This window comes from Ptychodera flava, chromosome 21, assembly GCF_041260155.1.
Source record: "Ptychodera flava strain L36383 chromosome 21, AS_Pfla_20210202, whole genome shotgun sequence".
Lineage (NCBI taxonomy): Eukaryota > Metazoa > Hemichordata > Enteropneusta > Ptychoderidae > Ptychodera > Ptychodera flava.
The window spans coordinates 13,021,615-13,048,096 of record NC_091948.1 but is presented as its reverse complement, the minus strand read 5'-3'; the positions used below and the strand labels follow the sequence as shown (position 1 = coordinate 13,048,096).

The following is a 26,482-nucleotide window of genomic DNA, read 5'->3' as shown; positions in this document are numbered from 1 at the left end:
AGTATTCTAGAATGCTTTGCAGAGACGTTCCTAATTTTACATACTCCTGCCAGTGACAATATACTTTCTATATTACATGGAAAAAAGTCGAAGGTTGATGCAATACCATGCCTGGAGACTCATCGAAACCGTCAAGTCCAAGGTATGAGGATCAGATTGATTTGATGTTTATTAGTAATACTTTTATTGCTGTAGTCAAACATTCGATATTAAACAGAGCAGCTGGTGTATCTCCTTCGCCTCCTTTCATCATAAGTTCTTATTAAATTCGTATACGACGGGTTTTCACAGAGTACGCTCTACAGCTAACACGATTGGAACTAATTTGGGAAAATTGGATTTTCATATTTTTTAAATTTCGCAAAAGTATTAGGTGCCGTACAGCTGAATGTTGCAATAACGCAAATTACTCATAAAAACAAGTGTGTAATATAAAAAGAAAAGCAGATGAGATTACATTTGTAGATTAAATCGACATTACTTCACCATCCAATTATCCCAAATTAGTTCCAATCGCGTTTGCTGAAAGTATCACTCGAGCGACCTCTTCGAAGGAACTCCGTTTTCCTCCAAAGCAAAAATTTTCTATATACAGCAGACGATTAAAAGACCACCGGATTCTTTTTAAAACACTTTAAATCGAGTTGAATAGCATTTGACGTGCAATTTGTCAGGATTTTGAAATCCCTCGAGAATTCAGCACAATGTAGAATGTCCCATCATGACAATTATAATATAATCTCAAATTTACAAAACTGCCGACTTCTTGCTTTCCTCCTGTCCGACAAACATGGCGAAGGTGAAATATCATCGTTTAATTTGATAGAAATGGTAAAAAGTGGAAATCTGTGAAACATTTCCCGGAAGAATGCTAGTTAACCATTTAACATGTAAACTTAAGTCTTCAATACCGAAATGCTCTGGATAATGTTTCCTGTCAGATACATCAAACAAAAAAACCAACCTCATGACAGAAGATTTGACCTGCGAGATCAAATACTAAAATATCGATTTCGTCTGGAAATGTTTCTTAAAGCGCAATTTTTATCATAATAAAATGAAATCATTCCACCGCTTCCAAAGTTTCCAATGGAGACTAAAGTCAAGATTAATGTTGGACTTTTAATCGGTGAAGACAGCGTCATAACCTAGAGCTCTCTATTTAGAGTAGGTTCATTTAGGTGAGCTGACGTGGCTATTTTTAGAGGATGCTGCTAACCAACTTGAAATTAATTTTGGCATACTAATCATTTCAGCAACTGGTTGATATTTCAAGAATGATGGGACCGATACGGTATCAATATTGCCCTATTGTCGATGCATTGACATGTGACTGGTTTGACTGCATATTTTCTATTAATGAATGACAGCCACACAAATTAAATTACGAAGAAGTCGCGGTCGGTTCTTTCATGGTAGCGAGAGCTGTCAGAGTGATTTTCGAAAAATGGTCGTCGACAGCATTCGTCTCGATACACTTGGTCGCCATTTTCTCTGCAACCGTTAAGCTTCATCGACAGCGGGTGAAAATCATGAACGGCCCAACAATCCGACAAATTAAATTCTTGTAATGACTTAATTGGTCCCCGTTCACAATTCAAACGACTGCCGTCATGCCTGATGTACTCGCGCTCGCGCCGTAACATTATTAGTCTGGCTGCGTACAGATGCAGTAATAACGCAATCATGATAAAACACTTTCACTCTAGACAAGGGAAGTACCTGTGCATGATGGGTGAGGAGGGCAACATTGACGAAAAATATAACCGTCGGAAACTTACCTGACGCAGCAATTCACTAGTAACTCGGGATAAAAGCGCCCTCACCAACACAAATTCGCCTACTACTCCTATGTCTCACGTTTTCCAAAGTGTGAAGTCTGTAAACATTAAAGTGAGCTATATTTTCACGCTGTCTACGAACCGTTGACTTCATAAATGACGTCCGTAAAAATATACGCGACATTGTAAAAAAATATCGTTTGCATGTAAAAGTAGAGGTCACCAACTTTTACGTGTATAGTCGAGAACGCCTACAAGACTAAAGCAAGCATGCCTTCTAATGGGCGATTAATCCTCGAGGACATGTGGACATATGCAGTTTGAAAGTCCTCGGCACGCGCAAAATCGCTGTAGCCATATCAGAACCATTGAAATCAATGTCAATCCTTTAATTCAAAAATTGTCGATTTAATGTGTAGAGAAAGTGAGACGTGCGGTTAATGAAAACAAAAGAACAGATTTTGAGTGAAAAACAACTGTCCATCGTGTGATTACTCTTCTTGGGATAAGTTTTTTCATCCCTAAACGCTCGGTTAAGGTTGTCAGAAGTCAGCGATCTGCAATTCATTCCAGGACACTGTGGCGCCATGTTACCGGAACTTCGCCACCAAGCGGCGCCTAGACAGCAAGAATTCTGCTTTTGAATTGAATATTCCATAGACATCTATTACCTCAGATATTTATGAGTGAGAGTTCGTGAAGAGCGTACCAAATGCATAATTCTCGAGCTACCATGAAATATAACGTAAAAATTTATAGTTTTGATCGTCTCCTTTTAGTAATTTCTGATATCACCTACTGCGGCAACCAAATAGGTCTAATAAATAGTCATACATTGAATATATATGAATCTTGAAATATTTCAGAATGATTAGAACGCAATCATGCATTGGTATTAAATAGTAGCCGAAGAAGACGACCATATTTCATTTCTTTATGTATACAGTCAGTCACAGACAATGTCATTTGCTGAGAAACTTAGCATAATAGGCCTACAGCCCGCTACACTTGTATTATTTGTATTATTTTCTGTGTTCTGATATAAGCATACCAATAGTTTATAATAACACGATTGGAACTAATTTGGGATAATTTGGTGGTGAAGTAATATCGGTTCAATCTGCAAATGTAAGCTCATCTGCTTTTCCTTTTGCGTTATACACTTGTTTTTATGTATAATTTGTCATATTGTAACATTCAACTATAGGGTACCCAACACTTTTGAGAAATTTGAAAAATGTGAAGATCCAATTCTCCCAAATTAGTTCCAATCGTATTTAATTTAATTCCAAAGCTTGCGGTGTATGTTGTCAGTATTTGCGAGGCCGTGCGAGGCCGTGCTGGAGACTTGTAACTCCATCTGCGCATGCTCGACTATATCTGCGCAGTCAATGAGAAATTTTTAAACTATGCGAGTATGTACGTGTATACAGATGGATCATTGATTGATGGATATATGGATGTGCGAACGTACGTATGTATGTACATTTTTTCTGTGTGAGTCAGTATGTGTTAAATGATCTCGTAAAATTCATTAAGCAATGTGAAAAGTCCGTAAGCTGTAACTTTTGATTAATTTTCCGCTATTTTTGTGCTGTCTGTTAAAAAATTGTTTGTTCATCTCTACAAAATCGTGTCGGAATGCCTAGTGGCCGTACAACCAGCGAATGCGTAACGCCGAATGTTAGCGTTGACAAATGAATTCTAGTCCTGATTAGAATTCACGTTGTCCAGTAAATAAGAACATTTCATTTCGAACTCAGTACCTGTTGTTGGTAAGGTCAATGCTTTGTGCTTTGACAGGCCTTCAGGGGCAAATTAAACTTTTTTTTGTTTCATAAGGTAATAACAATGAAAATTTATTCAATAGTTACAGCTATGCCCCTTCACAGCAAGAGTCGTAATAAATACACGGTAACGTTGGTGTTCCCGCTCACGCGAGAAAAAAAAATCTTGTTTGTGCCATCATACTCGTAGGTTTCGAATGCTACTTGAGAATTTTGTGTAGTCTGTCTGAACACATTTATCTATTAAAGGTCATTGGTTTGGCGATTGAAGAGAGCAAATTAAGCGAGTATTCATTCAAATGTAAATATCCCCGTTTCGCTAGCATCTGTACAATGAAGTTCATATCACAGCAAAATGCTTATTCAATGATAAACGACGCAGAGAGACAAACAACCTGCACATTGTCGATTTTATGCACTCTGTGCATTATTGTGTGTATATTTTCATTAAGACACTTTGGTTTTGTCATCTATTTCCTTTCAATTATAGCCGAATGTCTTATTAAGTTTGCTACGCTCACTCGTAATGAATAATGGTTTCCAGTATTAAAAGTGAAAACGTAATTGTCGCATTCCTAATTGGAGACAATAGGAAATTTTCTAAGAGCGCAATGAAATGAAATATATAGCTATGCACGGATTGCAGTCCACAAATTCAAGTCATTAACGTATGGTATAGATTGGCTTCTAGTCTTGACAACGGTGAGTGTTTGCACGCCACGTTAAAAAGGTCATCGCGGACATCTGTAACATCTGTAAGCTCGACAGAATAGTAATCTTCATCTGTCTGTTTTTCGTAAGCTTTAAATTACATTTCTCGTAATGTGCGACCATCCGTTGTTCCTGTTTTCGGCCACGGCCACATTCAAATGGCTAGTCACGAAGATGGATTCGTACAGTTGGATGAGCACATTGACCTTAAAAATGTCTATAGTGGTAGTATTATTCATAATATTTAGATAAAAACCAACAGTGCAAAGGTGTACCATCAGAATACCATGTGAATTTTGCCATGGATGAAACCCTCGCGTCATCATCAATGACATCTTATCTGTGTGGCACTTGGATATAAAAAAAATTGTCAGTGTACTCTGAGCGACTTCTGTTCCGAAACAAACATTGCAATTCAAAACGATACATGTATTATCTAACTCTGGACTGAGCGCCGCGACGACCATGGCAACGGCAGATCTGTCATGTCAGTCGGAATTTTTGCCGATGAACTTTATGGTCTATATATAGAACAAGCTTTGATGATTAGTTTCTTAATAAAACTGAAATGAAATATTTCGCCTGCGGTAATTTTTTCATGCATTTATTCAACGTGTTAACGTAATAACTATGGTGACGAAAGATAATTGGTGTCATATGTTATCGTTTAAACAAAGTGTTTTTTATTCCCTTCAGCAGATGATTGTCAAATTTCGAATAAACGCTTTGACAAGAACCTAATACACGTGGTGCATTGTTGAGTTTTGTTACGACTTCTATACAAATATATTCACAATAGTAATAATACCTGGGTCTGAGAATCAAAGTACAATCCTAATAATAATACGAATGTTATAATTCTCAATTTTGAAAGTGATTTCTGGTAGGAAATAGACAAAACCGGTTTTGGACCTCTCCAACACACGCCGCCTCGCTAGATGAACAACTGCTTGTTTTCTAGTAGACCGCGTCACAAACGTTGTCGTCAATTTTAATAATCAACATTACTAAAACACTCAAATGATAAAAAAAATGTACAAAACAACAAAAACCCTCAACCTTGGACACGCACACGCCTGGTACATCCCAAAGGACGCAGTGAACATTGGTAATTAATTCCCTTATTTCCTGAAGTCCATCACAATACGTGTACTGCCTCAGGCAATGATTACTTAGATATTTACTGGGTCTTGGTATCATTGCAAAAAGCAAACACCTATGCACTGCAGCTGTGACCGTAAACAATTCTTCAGTTTCATGGATCCATTTGTCCAGAAAACAAACAAGGAATGAGGTTACGGATGGAGGTCGACGTACGTACGGATGTACCCTCACACAGACACGTTGCGATTACATACATACATACATACATACATACATACATACATACATACATACATACATACATACATACATACATACATACATACATACATACATACATACATACATACATACATACATACATACACACACACATACATACATACATACATACATACATACATACAAATGCCATTGTTAATGTGACGCTATTCATGTATTTATTTTTGTTCGATTACCTGGTCTAACATGGCCAGTTTCTCTGAATTCCATAAGACTTGTATCTCTATGCGCTTGGCATAAGTTGACGGTACTAGTTACCCCTAATAAAGAGCTCAGAATTATCCACTTAACACAAGTACGTTGCACAAACTGTTTAACAGTATCTCGATTCTGGGTGCCCAGTTCACGACATCTAAAAATTACTTAACCACTTACACATGGTTCGTGAGCACTGGCCACATTACGTCCATTCTTCATCTATCGATGCAAATTCCATGCTCGGTTTCTTTGCTGTGTGCCTCGTTTCTACAGCTATCTATTTAAGATTATCACAGTCTGTTCATCTTTGTAACATTCTATATGTCTCAAATTCCGTACATCAATTCATTTGCCTATTTATCCGTCTTCCTATCTATATAACAATTTGTGGATATCTACCGATACTTTCTTCCCCTCTACCCCCCCTCTCTCTCCCTCTCTCTCTCTCTCTCTCTCTCTCTCTCTCTCTCTCTCTCTCTCTCTCTCTCTCTCTCTCTCTCTCTCTCTCTCTCTCTCTCTCTCTCTTTCTCTCTCAGCATACTAGATAACGCAATTTTGATGACTTTTATACTTACAATGATAATTTTGTGTGCATACATAGATACATAGATACATACATACATACATACATACATACATACATACATACATACATACATACATACATACATACATACATACATACATACATACATACATACATACATACATACATACATACATACATACATACACACGGCGAAACTTTACTCCACATGTACTTTGTGAAATGCACAATTTCCCAGAATGTTTGCGTTAAATAGATTTTTTTGATTCACGCTATGGAACCATATGGTCACTATCAGCGACACATTATTGTCAGCATCGCACCGAGAGGGGATCAAGATGGTAGAATACATTATAAATGCAATGTTCGATCTCTCACGGACTCTGATTGTACCACTGAGAAAATCATAGGAGTATGAGTCGCGTTTGTATTGCCTTAGGTGTTCTGGAGCAAGCAATTAACATCGACAAGACACTTTATGTAGCATATATTATATCAAATTATGATATGTTAATATATACATCTGTCGCTCAAATATTCCTTGCCACTGCGGTTTTTATCGGCAATTGGCGGTTTTTTGTCTTCTCACGGTCTAGAAATCAGATCGATGCACTACCAGGAGAATGGTGTTGCGTGACTGCCGGGTTTTACATCACAACGAAAACTGGGGGAAAAATCGTACGGTCGCTCATTAAAGGGCAGCTGCGATTTGATTGGTCGAATTTATTGATGAGCTTTTTCCAGTGATCACTGGCTGAGCAGGTAGTACAGTGTTGGCCCCGTTGCGGCGTGTATGTTTGTGTGTGTCGATCCGTCGAGAACGGGAGAGACCACATCGCGAGAACATGCTTCGGTGAAAAAATGAATGATTCGCGCGGACTCGATGAAGGGTTTTACTTAGCCGCCTCGCCATCTCGGACTTATCTTCTCATTCAAGCCGTTTTTCTATCCTTCGTTATGGTCATGACAGTGCTAGGAAATATAGCGGTGAGTTTTGATCCTTAAAATCTTCACATGAACAAATCAGGAACATGTTTTTATAGCCTATTTTAAGTTTTCAATCATTAAGTGGTCTCCCGTTGATATATTACGGACAAGCCATATTTGCATTGACTAGAAAATGTAAATAAACGCTTGAGTAGTTTAAATTTAATTCAGGAATGTCTAAAAGCAGGGCATGTTTTTTTCCGACCTAACGACACACAAAAATTACAGGTAGTTACGAAATGTTCATTAAAGTAAATTTAAAGTATTTTCTGTGACAAAATTAGAGAAGATTCAGAGGTTATTTATCTCTGTCTTATAAGGAAGGACTTTCGATAATACGAGAGCCATGAACGATGTTTAAGTATCATCACCTGCAATGTGCTGTGACTTGATCATCACAGCCTGGCTGTTGTTTTTCAGTGATGTAGTTGAAGATGAAGTCTTTGCACATGTGAAACTTGCATCGTAAAATTTGCCCATCTATTTTGTAGTGTAGTCGCTATTCGCTTATAAATCCGCGACCTTAAACACACGCGTGTGCTTGAACAGGCGTGTAATAGGGTCGGCCGAGCGGCAGGAAAAAAATGACAGGCGAGGCGAATAATAACAACAGGGCAGACAAAAATGTTTTCAAACGGTTTTTCCGGCGAGGAAATTATCGGAAACATGGCATTGCTTCCGATAACAATTTTTACCATTCACTGTGATCGCCTATGTTGGCGCGTCATGTTAGCTGTGACAACGGCGCATCGTGGTATATTTTTTTTTCTGTTCACATAACTATTCGCGTTGATTTGGCATTTACTTTACAGACAATCAGAATGGTAATCCTTGTGTGTCCCTTTTTTAATTAGTAGGAAAGACACTATTGAAACTGGTCGCCATTGGCCGGCCATTTGTGATGAAGGCTTGCGTTCAGTCAGTATTGACTAAATGAACTAGTTCACAATTATTCGGCTTCATCTTCATGTGGTTCTGTAGGAATGTCTTTAAAATTGGAGATTCGTAAGCTTTTCTTTTACATAAATGGGCAAATGTGTTGCGCTATAAATGTTTGTCATGCACAAACTGTCCCCGTTGGTGTATTATTGTGTGCAAAAATAAATAGGTGATGGCTAACAGCCGTTTAGTGTTTCATCGAAAAAATAAAACCTTGCTGAAGGGGAAAAGTCTCATGATGTTCGGTGTCACTTCAACGGCATCGCAATTGTGCGAACCTAGTTTTATCAATCCCTTATTTATCATGCGTACCTTCATCGTGTACACAGGTTTGTTACGTAGTCTATCGGACTCGGAGCGTCGGCACCGTTACCGGAATGAGTATAACGTCGCTGGCGATAGCCGATCTTTTGCGGGGACTGTTGGTGCTACCGTTCGTCATCATCACGTCGTGTCTCGACGGAGAGTGGGTCTTCGGGTCCACGTGGTGTTCGATCAGTGGATTTTCGTACACGCTATTTAGCAGCGCCAGCGTCATGACGCTCGGTGCGGTCTCCATCGACAGGTAAGATAGTCTATGCAGAAATACCGAAGTCCAAATCGAAAACAATACTTGCTTTAATTTTACATCATCGATTTTATATTATTTCGTATGCTTGAAATCACATTCGTGCGTAAAAACACACGACCACGAGTAATAAGTTATATCGCACTAAAATCGCCGTATTGAGTAGGTCTGCTCCTCACATTACATCATTGTAGGGTAAATGGTATTGTGGATGTTGAAATCTCACGCTTGATAAAGGGCGCCGTCATTCTTCAGGCGTGTGTGGCTCTTCTATGTATGTATGTATGTATGTATGTATGTATGTATGTATGTATGTATGTATGTATGTATGTATGTATGTATGTATGTATGTATGTATGTATGTATGTATGTATGTATGTGTATGTATGTATGTATGTATGTATGCATATATGTATGTATGTATGTATGTATGTATGTATGTATGTATGTATGTATGTATGTATGTATGTATGTATGTATGTATGTATGTATGTATGTATGTATGTATGTATGTATGTATGTATGTATGTATGTGTGTGTATGTATCTATGTATGTATGCATGCATGCACGTGTATAACTAGTACATGTAGACAGAGATACACTAATAAATGCACACATATGATTTAGGTGCTAAATCTCAATAAGTGCGTACTCAATGGCTTTATCTGCTGGTCATGTCAATTATATATTCCCATCTGACATGGCTCTCCTCATAATCTAACCAATTATGATTGCAATTGAAGGCAGACGTTTTCCACGGTTAGCATTGGTAGAAATCACTACGGCGCTGTAGCGCCTAGGGGAATTTGTGCCCTAGGCAAAGTGATTTGTGATCGTGTGTGAGGTGTTATTCCAACACGGCCGTTTTAATCGTCTGCGTGAATGACAAAGCTTGGACAGTTTTGCATTATCTTGCCTTAATTTGTACTCATCGATGATATACGCCTGATTGGTTCATTGTTCGGTAACTAGGGTCCATTTCACCCCGATAGCAACGATTCGTACAGCTAGCATACAGTTCACATCATAAGGGACTGACGATTGACGCCATTATTGCATTGGCTCTTCTCATAAACAGGATTGTTTTACGACAACCGACAAATTTCCCTCGCATGGACTCATTTGATCGCGGTTACGTATTAATTCACGCTACCGTTTTGAGGAGAAGGCGGTACACCAGTTTGTCTTCATGATAAAATGAATTTTGGCATGAGAGTGCGTTCTCACTTAGAATGAATGTGTTGCTTGAATAGACACAAAAAAGGAAATTGAAGTATCGCAAAATCCGCGTTTCAGAACAACAAGGAGTCAAGAAGCCAAAGTTTCATGCTGTAAGATGGCACTTCAATTCTGAATAAGTACACAACAGTTCCAATCAAAGCAGATGGCGAAAACTTAAGTTGTACATTCAAATGAAACAAGCTTGTATTTGTCAATAGGCAATTTATTAAACTAGGATGCGACAGAAATGTCTAACGTCATTAAAAGGTAAGCTGGAATATATATATATATATATATATATATATATATATATATATATATATATATATATATATATATATATATATATATATATATATATATGATTAAGCCTGTATAAATCTAAGGAGTTCACTAGAAATCAACAAAGGAAACAAAACAATGATAATAGCAACAAAACAATTATAATGGTAATAAGAATGATTATTATTAGTAGTAGTATCAGTATTATTATTATAATTGTGATTATTACTACAGCGTCTTCTGATTGGCCCTCAGCCCGTATCTACTACAGCTCGTACAATTTAAGAATAACAAAATAGTTGTGTGCTGGAGCGAATTTCGTTAAACCTTTTTGGAATACTGCTGTTCACATCAACCTCACATTTCGATCGTGATTGACATCAAAATCAGCTCTAATGGTAAGAGAAGTAACCATTAATGCAAATTTTTTAGAATAATACTCTCGTAAACTGTAGTTAATACTTAAAAAGGCGCTTTACTTAGTAGCTTTTGGCATTTAATCACATATTCTGTCTTCATAGTTCATTAGTACTCTGTGTGTGTGTGTGTCTCTCTCTCTCTCTCTCTCTCTCTCTCTCTCTCTCTCTCTCTCTCTCTCTCTCTCTCTCTCTCTCTCTCTCTTCTCTCTCTCCTCTCTCTCTCTCTCTCTCTCTCTCTCTCTCTCTCTGATATACATTATTCGATTTCATGATGCTATCGATATTGGAGAAACTCCATGATATAGCCGACTGCATTTCGTAAAATTTCGGGAAAGGCTTCGGTACTTGCTAATGTACTTGGAATGTAAGACAGAATGTTCATGGCTCACAGAGTTTTCAAAACAAAACAAAAAAACTAATGTTCTTTCTCTTTCACTATGCTTTAACCTTAAGGATGCTTTAGCTTGCGTTCATCGTCGTATTTCCTAGAAAACGAAGAATTCAATATTTTAACTTAGAAAATGACTGTTCTTTTCAACTTGACCACGGTGAGGTATTTTGGTGCTCGATCGAAAGGTTGCACGAAAAACCTCTTATTTTAATTCATTCTCCATTACAACCAGAATAGTTTAAAGTTTGCTCAAATAACGTACAAGTAAAATTTCAATTTTGGGAGTTGAGCAAGCGACCTTAGCCGATAAATGGCTAAAAAAATGAGACAACACTATTTTTGGCTTCAGACCCTGTAATAGACTGAAAATTTAATAGAGCAACTCCGATGAAGTTAATATACTCCCTCATCAATATTCATTGAGGAAAGTTAGTTTGGTCCTGTGGTGACGCTAAGGTATTGTGTATGTGCCTGTCTATTTTGTCAAGCGACGACGAGTGATACCTCCCGGATGTGGTCGTGTTCACACGAATATGAATATATCGCCTCTTTCGGTAATCTGATGAATTGTGAACATGAAAGGGAAAGCGACGGGGATTCAGATCTGAGTAAACTTATACGCTTTGTATCTCCGAGCACACTGTTTACTTCTTGTCTTTCATACGGTGGAATAAGATACATGCCTGATTAAAGTCGTGACTATCGAATACTGATAGAAGCTGAATGTCTAGCCAATATTGCAATATATATATATATATATATATATATATATATATATATATATATATATATATATATATATATATATATATATATATATATATATATATATATATATATATATATATCTTGGAAGTATCACAACTAATGCTCTGCTATTGAATAGCATAGCTAGGATTCTTTTTCTTTTGTTTGTTGAATGCTGCCTTTGAATTTTTTACAATATGTTCTAACATTTTTCGTTGTGAACCTAACTTCTCGTGTCTTCATCTTTGATCAATTTCTGATTACAACTTCTCGTGTCTTCATCTTTGATCAATTTCTGATTACGAGAAAGTGTTGGAAGCATTAAATTCAAATGGGGCAACAGACAAACATACAATTTCCAAGAAATCTCTAACATGTAGTAACACGATTATTGAATCTAGTTCCATCATTAAATATGAATTTTTAAACCCCCAGCGGCAAGGAAGTTATGGACTTGGCTTAAAGATTTGAGAAAAAAAGGTTTGAGTGTTTTTAGGCCTTAGGAAGATAAAATGTCCCCGAGATAAGACTGGTATAACGGAATGTTCGGTCTTCTGTGGATATTTGCATATCATAGAAGCTATAGTGTGCGCATATGAGACTTTTCTGTCAATAATGATGTATTTTTCCAACATCATTTGGTGACAGAAGATAAAAATATTACAATGTGATAAGTGTATGACACCAGGAAACAGTTTGTTGTAAGCTTCCAGCCCCCTTCAATGTAATTAGTAATAGCTGTACAGGATACGTACGACCTTTAACGAAGTGCTGACGACGGTAGCTCTTTAAACGATACTAGGGAGTCAAAAGGACCGAGGAGATAAGCTGTTGTACAATGTCTGACGTTTTATACGGTAATCAAGCCATTGACGTACGCCTCAATAAAACTGTTATAGTTCTCGCAGCTGATAGAGTCTTTTTAAGCATGTATGGTTCATTTGCCAAATGCGGTCATTTGGTGACCTTGACGTCATTTGACATTTAAGTGTGCGAGAATAGAACGAGACGATCGTGTCCAAGGTCGGTCGTCACAATCGCTGAAGAACCCACCGTAAATAAGTTAACGTTATTCTGCCGATAGGGGGCCAAGCTTAACTGCCTTGCGACGGTACTCTCGACGGTGTCATAAACAGAAAAGGTTTTTGTGTTTGAAGACAGGGAGCCTCGCAGTGGTCGTCGATGCTTTGAAGTACATTTCAGCTGGTTGTATTTCCCGCAAACACACGTCCGTTCGAGCACGTTGTTTCCATGACTACGTGGTCGTAGAGCAGAAATAAACTCGAACTCCTACTGTTTATCGATAATATCCGGAATAATTTTTTTTGTAGTTGTTGTCGCTGTTTTTGTTTTTAAGGATTCTTTAAGAACTCCGTTGTTTGTGAGGGTTCTTGATTACTACAGTGTCTGATTATGTCATAGATTCTACAAAGGTGAGTCTTGAGTCACCAGGGAAACAGTTTGTCGAAAAGACAACTAAATCACATTTAATAATCCTGAATATAACTGATGCACTTTCCATAACATTTGGAAATGTAAGTAAATTAACGGAGCATGCGCATCGAAATTGAAAGATTTAAACATTTGCCCAACCTTTCCGTAAAGAAAAACTCAAACCATTCCCTTTAAAAATAAAAAATAATATGATGTCACCGACACTAGAGAACCACATTACCCAATATTTACGAACTCTGGAAATTCAAAATGGCCGCCATCCCTGTGATAACTCTATGGAGAAAAATAAAATTTCAGAGTTACAGAAAATAAGCTGCTGAAAACTCTATTCACTCCATGAGCTCCAATGAACTCTCACAAGCGGTAGACCACAAGTGACATGTAAACTTGTGAGAGTCCGAGTATCCGCCCCCGAGGCGCATTCTATACCTTACATTGAAGAAAATTAGTAAAGTTGATTCCAGGCTCAACAGGATGATTAACCAATGCCACGAGGATGCACTCTATGATCTTACCATCCAGTGCAGACGCAGATACCCGAGACGCGCAAAATCGATTTTCCTTCGTGGGTGGTATGGAACACGAAAATTTCAAAAAAAAATCACTAAATCTAGCGCTACACATTGTAAAGAAATATCGCCTGTAGTTCATCGAGAATTCAACTTACGTTAATTATAACTAGGCGAATTGAAAGATAAATAGTTAGATTTACCAAATCGTACAATATTTAGTGTCTTATTAGTTCATATCGCTGAAAAAGCGCGAAGTCAAAATGTTGTCTCGTGCGTTTTGACAGAAAATACAACTCATTCACTCCTGAATTTTCCGGTCATGCTCATTACATGTTTCTTCTCCAAGTTTGATTTTGTCACTATCCTTTTACGCAGACATCCAACTTAAACGCTGTGCCCTCAGTTTTGGCGATAAGGCCGTGAGACGGAAATGTTAACTTAAAATAGCACTGGCAGGTACAGGTAGTCCTTGCAAATCCCTAAAATAACAGCTAAAGCGCATGCGTGAAGGTTGCCATCTAGCGACGATACTCATTGTAGCGTTTCTAAAATATAATTTTTACTATAACCCAAACGGGATTCGAACCCCCACACACTCACAGCAACATCGCCTAGCTGCTAGGCCTCACATAAAACCAGTCGGCTACCGTTTACCGTTTCTCATCCTGAACTTTTGCGCCGGAGAAAGTATCTCCCCTATAAAAGTGCAGAAAATTAAGCTTAAAAAATGAGGCGATTTACTGAAGCCTTGTATCTCTAAAGTGGCCAATATAAATTTACTAAAAAAACATAAATGAACTATTACTGATTGTCACTGATTTTTCTGAAATGCACACTTGCATATTGAGCCAGAAAGGCAAAAAATTACAAGTATCACAGCTTCTAGGCTATACCTGATTCAGTTATTTTAACAATTATTGTTCTAAAAAGTACAGGTTTAAATTAATGATGAGGTTATGCGATTTACCTAAACTAAAATACGTATTTTTTATAAATCTTTTACAATTTGATGCAATAAGTATCTTATAACTCTATAGCCATGATAGGTATACGCCTCTTTTCACAAGGGTCAAACACAAAGAAAACTTATATACAGAAGACAAAGTACAGGATAACAACAACATTACAATACAGACAGGTTTCATGTAAAAGTGTCGAAAACGCTTTGTCGATAAAATTTGTAACAAGCCTGCTTAAAACCTCTAACACTTGTACAACTTCTTATTGCTGAAGGCAAATTGTTGTACAGGTAATTACTCAAAAAGACTGCTTAAATAATTCGGTTCTAGCAAATGTAACTTGTAGAGCTTTATTACTAATAAATCTTAAAATCTTTGTGGATCTTTGTACTTCGTTGTTATATCCCGGATGTATGGAGGAGACTGGCCACAACATACCCTTGTAAACAGACACTACTGGGTTGTACTTATAGCGATGGGATAGCAGATACCATTGTAGAAGTGTAAACATTTCAATGGATGAGGTACCAAAGTTACAATTCAAAATCAGTCACATTGCCCGCTTTAAAAGACAGTTCAAGTGATCCATATCCTTTTGATCACAACAACCCCAAATATCGAGACCATAATCAAAATATGGTAAAATGAAACTGTTATAAAATTGACGCCAAACTGAAACTGGTAAAAATGCTTAAATTCTGGCAAGAAGATACAGATTACTCTTATTTTTTTCACAATACTATCAACATGTAATGTTTATGATAAATGACTCTGAATCTTCCACACCAAGCAGCTTTTCGCTTTCTACATTTTCAATATCATTGCCACCATCTTATGATGGAACTTTGAGTTCATTTTCAACCAAATTCATAAAATTGCAGCAAAACTATATTGTAATAATGATTAATGTCTTTAACGGCAATAAATCATTGTTGTAATGACATGTCAAAAGAAATTTAAATGTTTCAGTCTTGTCACGCATAACGTTCACTGGCCGTCAGTCCATGTAGTGTTGATCTGAAAGAATAAGTTCACACCACTTATTGATATCCATGCATATTAAAAACCAGCAAATTTATCATTTATTATACATATGTTTTAAAAGTATTTGTCAATGATTATTTACCAAGTCCTCAGTCAATTGTTGGGACAATTTAGTGCGTAAATTGTATAAAGAATGACACTCTTTGAAAATTATCACTTCAATGGATAAACATGCATGATATATTAACAGATATCAGTAGCAGATATTGTTATATAAAACAGGATTTTCACAAAACATCCTTCCATATCAGCTGTTCTGTGGAATTGTCCGACTTAAATGCTCCCATTGTTTCTGATAGGATCTCATCTCACAAACTTAAAGCACATCAGATGTGAACTCCCAATAGACTCCCTATACTTGATATGAACTTCAGCCTAGTAATTAGTATACAGCATCGCCCTCTAGACTATCATTTTCTCTTGTATTGCATCGTTAGGAGAAAGTTGTCGGTATTATGTCCTGCTTTCTGATGTTAACATTTCCGTCACACGGCCTTATCTTGAACAATTTTGGTAATTTTCGTAACAGTTTATGTATAGGAATAGATTTTGTGAATATCGCTTCTGGAGGAGGTCAATCTCTTCCGCGGGTCATTTGAAGGGGACTTTGTTTTTTTCATGTTTAATACTATGTCACATTGTAGACACTCAGAGAAAAATCAAGAGAAGAATGGGAAATCGTACCAAAAATGCAAGAAGATCGTTATTGACGATATACTATAACAGGTATGGATTCAGAGACGTATTGGAAGTCATTAATGCTGGTTTTTTAAGTAAACTATAGCTTTTTGTCAGGAAAATCCGTCTCCGAACTCGGCTGTACGTGCGTATAGCGGTTATTCCATTTCCCGACCTCCTATGTTTCTAATGCATACCAAAGCGGTCATCGCCTTGTATCGAACAGCAAGTGACTGTGGCTCGAGGGTAACTTGCATGGTATTGTTTTTGAAATACCGCGACGGTTTATAGCTATTCTGCATGATAATACATTAAGTAAGCGACAGAAGATTGTCAACTTAATGCTTCCCTAACAAATAACTGGATTAAACGACCGTGATACTAAATATGAATATTGTGAACGAAGTTATCATCAATTATATCGCCTGGAAAGTTAATGTACTTCCGGTTTTCAGGTGTCTGCATTTCATACGCTATCGTACTGTCAAATGACCTCCTCCAGAAGCGATATTCACAAAATCTCTTCCTATACATAAACTGTTACGGAAATTACCAAAATTGTCAAGATAAGGCCGTGAGACGGAAATGTTAACATCAGAAAGCAGGACATAATACCGACAACTTTCTCCTAACGATGCAATCCACTATCGTCAGCAATGTCAATTTTCTTTGGGCATATCTACATTATTTAGAGGAGGATTACTGCATGAACGGTCGATTTTGATCGGAGACCAGTATTCTTAAAATAAGATTACTTAAAATATTCGATCTCAAACTTACTTGGCGAAATTAAACGAAAATTTGGAGAGCTCTACCTACCTGAACCGTCACCCAGTCAGTCTGATGTTGCTCTGAAGCGCACGCCAGGACCCCTTGGCAACGATGGAATTTGGCATAAGCATGCTTAGCAACAACGGAAAAATCGCATATCTGCGTCCGCACTGATCTGCGCCAGTGGGCAAATACTGAGTTGTCAGAGGAAGCAGAAAATTCGACGAAACCGAAAAAAAATATCTCAAAATATCCAAAGTTGCAAAACCAGGAACCTTATACGTAAAAAGATTAATGGACAGATAAAATTAGGACGACCATGCGGTTAAAATAGGCATAATGACATGCTACAGAATATCATAATTAACCCCCGAAATTCCAGCTTTTACTGTACCTTTCGCAATATTTTGTGCGAATATTTTTTTCCATGAATTACCCGTTCTAATCGGGAAATGCAATCGAAAACTTTCCCTGCTGCACTACAATTGTTGAACACTCAAGCGGAAAATGCGCAGCTTCGGGCCTCTTTGAAGAGGGTAATTAAAGATACCCCAGGTGTCGTTACGGAATATCGCTATGACGCAAATATGAATACATTTACACAGAAAGCGCTATGATTGGTCAGCCCGTGATTTCATCGAGTCACGTGTTTTAGAAAATAATCAGCCATGACGCTTGCTTTAAACCAGTGTAAAAGGTGATAAGCACAATTTTTATAAAAGGGATTCTGCCTTGAAAATAGTACATCACGTAATTTTTAAACTTTTATCAACGGGCAATGCTGAATGTTAGAGTATTTGGGCGTGCAAATATATAAACCGACGAACCGATGACCTAGAATTTGTAAATATTGGAAATTAAAAAATGACCACAACTTGTCTATGTTCACTGTACAAAAATTTTGTATTTTGCCGAAAGATAACCAAAAGGTTTAGACCTTATTTTTTGCAATTTCAGAATAACTCAATGCACGACATAGAAATAAAAAGGAACAAAATGGTCAGGTTTGTAGGGCTATTTCTCAAAGTTGAAGATTACTAAGAAGTAAAAGTATCCCATTTTGTTTATGATTGCATCTGTTGCAAGCAGCAGAGAATACAACAAATATGATGGGAAAAAGTAATATTCTTAGCTTACCTTTTGATATATTTTATAACACACCATACCGTTTCATTTTACGAAGCTTACTCTGCTCTTTGACGAAGGTGTATAGATCGAGAGCTAATTATATCCTTTATTATTTCAATATAAAGACGAGCATTTCGCGATTGGTAAATTACAAGGTGATCAGAATTATTAAATATGCAGTTTCAAATAACAAACACACCACTTGTCGATCAACAACAGTGCAATTTCAAAAATGACAGAAGCCGCCTCTGCAATGAGATATTCACCTGGTAGAAAATTGGTGAAGAATCCTCACAGCTGAGGGCACAAACGTATTTCTGGACCTGTTTGTGCGGCACATAATTGAGTGATGTCTGGTACTGGACCTCAGTTTAGTGAAATTCCTATTTATTGGATGATATTTGGTCAGTAAATATAGTTGTAGATTCGCTTTTATGGATTTCATGCACATGTCGTTAAAAACTAGAAAATGGTACGCCCAGAATATTCATAGCAGCTTTGATGACACGATTTATCTGATTTTGATCAGAAGAGGTAATACTACCGCCCCAATAGAAATTACAATAACAAATGATAGACTCAACCGTTGATCTGTAAAACATATGCAAAATGTTCCCTGATACATGAAGTCTGTGCAACTTACGGAGAAAATACAATCCTTGTTGACATTTACGGTTTAACGTGTTAATATGGTCATCCAAAGAATCATCCCAATATATTATGACAGTTTACTTTTTTAACCTCCTCACCCTTCATTCTTAACGAAGGTGGACTAATTTTGTTTTTCCCGAAGTCAATTATCATTTCTTTTGTTTTCTTGACATTCAAAAACAAGTTATTACCAACTCACCATGTGGCCAATCCACCAATCTGTTCACTTCTTGCTCGTTAACTGTCTCCTGATCTGCTGTAATGAAGCCAGCTAAAACCTTGTCGTCAGCAAATTTGCCAAGCTTATCATTCCTTTTCGCGTGTATAGGAGTACAGTCAGGTGTGAAAGTGATAAATAAAGATGGTGATATCACCGAGTCTTGAGGCCAGCCGATTTTGTCAATCGCACATGCGATCGCCTCAAGTTGACCTTGACAAACTGTGGTCTGCTAACCAAAAAATCTGCCATCCAACGGATAAATTAACTGTTTATGGTGTATTTTTCAATTTTCTCATTCACGAGTTTGGTGAGATAGTATTAAGCGCACTTGAGAAGTCCACAAATAAAATTAGAACAGACGCATTGGAAATATCAAGGTGTTGCGTAAGGATATGTAGAAGACAAAAAATGCATCTTCCGTATTCCTATGCGGGGGTCTTGCTACGGTAATATTGGAGAAAAATATTTTAGAGGGATTATCTCCAGAGAGATTAAGACTGAAGCATTGCTATTTCCTTTCATAGTAGAATTCTTAAAGGTATACGGTCACCTGTAATCTAAATATGCCCATATATGATCAAAGGGGCGTTCCTTGGTATTCAAAATGCCCATGTGGGGGCGCTATTTTTAAAAAGCGGCCACCGCTTAAAATCTGTGATTGGTTAGATTTTCTCTTTCCATGGTAACTGTGGCAAAATTTGAACAGGTGACAGTATACCTTTAAACGTCCCTTCACTAATGATTGTTTTTAAATTGTATGAAGAAAAGATTGTCGCTGACGAAGAAATAAAGATAAACGATGAGATATTTCTCAAAAGCCGCACTGGGGAAAACTGCTATGTCAGCATTTTCAACAGGTTCTTTTGTAGAAAAGGAATAATCTTGCCATATGATGATAACCTGCGTGAGTCATAGAATAGTGACCCCATTCTTGAATACATTTTTCCAAATAAGTTCTTGAAGGTTTCAAGAAAATTACAATATTAAAAAGTGAGGTTCTTGCATTTCTACATGCAAATCAATAGAATTGGTAAACGCCACACTGCCCATCGGCAGCCCTAGCTACCCCTACAGCATCAAAGTTAGTAGTTTACGAGACAATTATAATATCACGGTAACGTCATAACTCAATTCAAGGCTTGTAAATGGCAATGAGAGGCGTTAGATGTGCTCGGGAAAGACACTATAATGATTCTAAACTTCTGCCGCTGTCTCGACTCAATATACCGTTGTTGTTTTCCCCACCCACTCTTGCTAAGCTTCGCGCATTACTCTGTAGTTTATCGAGAAGAAAGAAGTTGTCGAGTGGTTGACTTACTCAACGATTACCGGTTTTCGTGGGAGTTTGCACAGTCTTATTTTTATCCTTTCGAGAACTCTATTGCGTTTTACCATGCCTCTTACCCGCGGCATGCTTCCTGTTGCGATACCGACAGTAGCTCGCCAGAACGTCAGCAAATAACCAAGATGTCTTCATTTTCCACCTATAATTACAGAAAGCTATAAGCCCTCAAGTAACATTATATCGTTGCACAACGTGATTACAGCGTTAGTCTGAACCGCTGATGTCAGACGTAGGAAGCTGGCGTGGTTCTTAAACGCACCGTACTCTTCCTTCACTGTCACCAAAAGTAGTGCAGAGGAAAGCAATTGCAGATTATCAAATTTAACCCCCAAAAAGTTAGAATTTTTGTTCTGGTCACTTCTTTCCCTTTCATCACCGGATAAACAAACTGATACCAAAACATTGTCATCGCGAGAAGCCTCTGAATTGAAATATAATGATCGTATTCTGGAGGTGGAAACAGCCGTTTGGTAACTTAACATGTTTTTTCCCCATTTTAATAGTCTATAGTAACAATAATATTCCAAGCACGGTTTCCCTAACAGCTATACAGCGAACCTTCAGTAATGTTGCTCGGGATTACTGAGGATCTAGTCCGATTTATCAACAAAGATCTCAAACTTAAATCAGAGACTATAATAGTTTTGGCTCTGTACACTCGTACCCTGTAGCAAGGTAAAACGAATGCCTTTACAAATATGATCGGCTTTACGAATATATGATCCAGGTATAGCTCTTTTCAAAATAGAAGCATGCGCACAATGGTCAACATCGTTGATTTATACATTTTTGGTAGCACGGCACGGTATCTGTTTTTCGTATTAGCTTTATTTTTCCCTATGTATAATCGCTCAGACTTTCTCCTATCATGTTGATAAATAGACCCCTAATCGAGTTAACATCGTGATTGAGTTTTCTAAGCTGCTGATATAATAAGTTGGGCGAAGAAACGTGCTACCAGACAATACTGAAATATTCGGAAAGAATTGACTATTGAAGAAAAGCCACTGGTGCATGGAAGCGACATGCTGATATTTATTTCACTCCCTCCGACTGCGTTTCGAAGATAAAGTAGTTATGAACGAGGGTTTTAATATCAGACACTTTGACCGACATAACTTTCTCGATAGAAATTTTATGGATCAGATCAAAAAACTGAGTCTCCAGACGGTCGTCTCTGACTATGCGATTACTGATACATTTATTGGAGTCTCCAATGTTCCTAATTGACACTAGCAATATATGATCTCATGGAAATTGGAAAGGTTTACACGAAAGCCTAAAATAGAATTCGTGTCTAGAATTATGTCACCATGCCTCGCACACAGGTGAACTAAAATTTTAGTTCAGTAATTTGCTCGCAATATTTTTCCCGATGGGATGACTTTCTCTTCTCGCATTGATTTTTCAGCCATTGCGTCATTTTCGACAAACTTGCAAGCTTGAAATTTTACGAGATCAGATTGAAGTAAATTGCATCGAGATTGCCCGAGGGAGACATACATAGGACCTCAGGTCATCTAGTTTCTTGTTTTTACGGAATGCCTTATACGAAATTTATTGCCCTTTTTCGTATTTCACAAGCATATGAATGCGACTGTATTACGTCGAACAGTGTACGCTTGAATAACGGTTACTCCAGAGTAACCTTGCTTGTATGTAGGTCTGTGTGTATATCTGTATGTCTGCTTGTGTGTCTCTTTGTGTCTGTGTGTCTGTGTGTCTGCGTGTGTGTAGTATGTATGTATGTATATATGTATGTATGTATGTATGTATGTATGTATGTATGTATGTATGTATGTGTGTGTGTGTATGTATGTATATATATATATATATATATAGATATATATATATGTATGTATGTATGTATGTATGTATGTATGTATGTATGTATGTAGTATGTATGAATGAATTTGTGTTTGTTTGTTTGTTTGTTTGGATTGTTTGTTTATTTGTTTGTTTGTTTTTGTTTCTATTGATTCGATGTCGGTTGGTAACAGAGCCCGTCGACGAAAAGTGGACATTGAACCTATTTTAAAGAATGGAGCGTTGTCAACAATTTTTTAACTTTTTTCGTCGGAACAGTTCAGAGTTTCAGATATAATTCATATTCCCTAAAGTACCACTGTTTATCATTACAGATACATCGCCATCGTTATGCCATTGAAGTACACAACTATCGTTACTACATTGCGAGCATCAGTGCTTTTGATAAGCCTGTGGACTCTCTCTGTCATAAACGCCACCTGTCCGGTTTTCGGCTGGTCCAGATACATCTTCCTGCCGCCAAACTGCATTTGCGTGCCCGATTGGACGACCGATCGCTCGTACGCTTACTTTTACCTGAGTACATCCTTCGGCCTGCCATTTGTTGTCCTGGTGTTCTGTTACTATCGCATATTTCAAGTGGCGCGGCAGCAGTCTCGGAGGGTTACCTCCTTGGAGGTATCCAGCGAGATGCCGACGACGCCGATGCCCGGGACATCACGGCAGGGAGAAGCATTCGGGACGCAGACCAGGAAAAAGAACAAGACGAAACAACTGAACATGCGGAAAGAGAAGAAAGCGGCCGTCACATTGTTCTTTGTGATGGGGGTTTTTGTCATTTGCGTGACTCCGTATTGCGTTATGTACTTGCTGATTTCGTACAACCACCGGACTTCGCTGTTGCTCGCGTTCGGCATCGCTTCGATGATTTCATTTGCCAACTCCGCCGCCAACCCGTTGATTTACGGGATTCTCAATCGGAAATTCAGGCACTGTTTTCTGGACGTTCTGCGGTGCACTTGCTGCCCGCGCCAGTCCGTCATCACGGCGACGGAGCTTCACTCAGGGGACTACGCCACGGCCAGCATCAGCCTGCGTCGGAACCGGCTGGTACCGCGTGACGCACGGGACAGTGGCTACATCACCACCAGCACTTTCACGCAGACGACAAGTCAGAACCATCCGCACCGTCGTCCGGGAGAGGTATTCTCGATATCGATAGCCGCGACAAGCAGCATGCTGTCTGCTCTCGGAGGAGTGGGCGGTAACATGAGAGAGCTCGGTAAACTGGCCGGGGGACATCTTCCACCCATTGATGACGTAGTCTGACTTCCCCTTTTTAATCGGATTTATATCCTCTTCAAAGCTTGTACAATCTTACTTGTATCAAGGCCCAGTCGGCAGCTGGATGTGACACCCGCACGAGGTTATATCAACTAATCGTGTTTTTAGGGTGCATTCCTCTGCAATACTGTTGGAATCAAACGGAAAGGAGGGACTGATGCTAAAACTTGAAACCAAAGACATTTTTTGCTTTATCAGCGAAAGTCACGAATGTCACGAACGGGAGGAATAAATTGATATCTACAAGCGCGTTGCAAGAGTGGCGAGTTTAGTGAATAATGGACGGTTACGAGAGGAGATCAGCTCGTCGATTCGTGATTTACGCACGTTGATGCGGATCAAATCCGAACACTTGCTTTCTGACGAAAGTTTATGTCTACACTAATTTCTGAAAAGAAGCTGCGATGTTCCAGTGACAAGAGCTGCATACGGGCTATCACGAGATTGATTCAAACCTCACAGGGTACTAGGACGTCGAAAATTCCTTTATGACCTTGTAAAAACGAATTTTCTGAGTACGCTATTTTCACAGTGCCATTTTACATTTTGAACGGGACCTTTTGTAATTGAATCTATATAATGGATGGGAAATTTTATAATACAAATCGACGTTTAAATAAGCACTTACACCATAGCGTTTTTCTTATTTATATGCTTAACCAGTGTCAAATATATGTGCTGTGTACTGAGAACGTTTGTATCGATGCGTTCTACCATTTGCATTTACAAACAATTTACATTCTTTTACGCTATCTTGTTCCTGAAATCTTTCCCTTAATTTGGTCAGGACTCAAGATGCTCAAGAATTTGAGACTTCACCCTCGCATCTGGTTTCGAAATACTCCAACCAAGGTTTTTTCTAAGCTTTTTTATCCTGGACAGGAAGAGTCTACGGTGTGCGAACTTGAGCTCGGTGGTTGTTTGCTGTGTTGAGCCTCGGCACAATGATTAGATTTTTCCCTAATCTGCCAGGCCGTCTCCGTCGGTGTCTTTGATGTGCGATACAATCTTGACTATGCTAGTTTGTTCGGCATACAAAAAACCGCAATACATCACTTGACCTGCATACAGCCAACATCAACGCACAGACACACAGAAACGTTGCTTTATTGATCAGATGCCACAAATGGTTACATAGGATATTAATACCATGCCACTCTTCTCATCAGAGTATATATATATATATATATATATATATATATATATATATATATATATATATATATATATATATATATATATATATATGTTATACAAATCACTTCAAGTTCAAAGTAATGATATCTATCACTTAAGTTTCATTCATCCTGCAATCTTCAGACTGAGTCTGACTCTCGGTCTGAAGTTTGCAGGATACATGAAACTTAAGTAACAGATATTATTTCTTTGTACTTGAATTAATTTGTATTGTTTACAACGCTCTGCTCGAGCACTGTAATATGCCATGAGGACATCTACATACCTTGATATATATATATATATATATATATATATATATATATATATATATATATATATATATATATATATATATATATATATATATTCTCACAGAGGTGCATAAAGGTATAATTACAAAAACTCTTTATAGTTCGGAACTCAAGTTTCTCATTTAAAGGTTAACATTATTATTTGGTGATAACCTCTATGCGTGAAATTTGAGGTTTCCGACATTCATGACTCTGAAAGTGTCTTGGCATTTTTTTATTGTTTTCAAAAAGTGATTTATTGTTATTTAGGATATTTATGAAAATTTATGAAAAGAAAGCTGAGATATAAATTTTTGAAATATTTTCATAAATTAGCCGTTTACGGTCATGATGGCTACATCGGTATATAACATTCAATGCCTTGTTAAAATGATTGTGTCAACAATTTTGCCAGTTTCGTCCTTCCCTGCGGACACCAGAGAAAGTGACGATAATGCCACACACAAAATATATCTGAGCAATAAATATCCATTCGACGGCATTGAAAACAGCGATAAAGAAGTCATATTATCTGCAAGTTCAATTTTTTATGACACAACCGACATCGCTCACTCTCTTCATTTGTATCAAAATTTGGAAAATAACGTTTAAGGAAATTTTAACTACTCACATCCGGATCGAAAAAATATCAGGTAAAATCGAACAAAATTTATACTTTATAACAGATCGGGTACATTACAGGGGAAGGTATACGATTTTCCAACGCACGGGCGATTGCGCTTTCGTCAAGCTTGGAGAATAGTTGGCAGACGATATTTATTTTGGTGGTTATTTATATCTTCACAAAAACAAAACAAAACATACGTCAATCAAGATTTAAAACATTAATTGGCCAATGTGCTCTACATGATTTTCGCTCCAAAGGCCGTATGTTCAAAAACTGTCAACCCGGTGTTGATGACGTAAACCAAATATGGTGTGAAAATTGTAGTCTCGCCGTCAGTATTGGCACGACTTTGATTTTTTATTCCTATCTTTTTCACGTGACATGGTGAGGAAATACTTTAGAAGGTGAACTCTTAACGTCGTTGGATCTGAATTGACCAACTGTGAGTCAGAAAGGGCTGTGTATGATGAGGCTCGCATATCACATACCTTTTCGATAACATCTCAGTTACGCGCGCTTTGCAGCTAGCGTGACTCCCTGTTTAAC

At 37.8% G+C, this 26,482-nt stretch overlaps 1 protein-coding gene across 1 annotated transcript; it reads left to right on the top strand.

The window, feature by feature from the left end:
- The first annotated feature begins 7,188 nt into the window (after nt 1-7,188).
- Nucleotides 7,189-24,998, top strand: LOC139121441 (histamine H2 receptor-like). The gene is made up of 3 exons (XM_070686307.1): nt 7,189-7,397; nt 8,666-8,901; nt 22,870-24,998. Exons 1-3 carry the CDS (start codon nt 7,272-7,274, stop codon nt 23,822-23,824), a joined length of 1,317 nt encoding a protein of 438 aa, XP_070542408.1. The 5' UTR covers nt 7,189-7,271; the 3' UTR covers nt 23,825-24,998.
- The last annotated feature ends 1,484 nt before the right edge of the window (nt 24,999-26,482 follow it).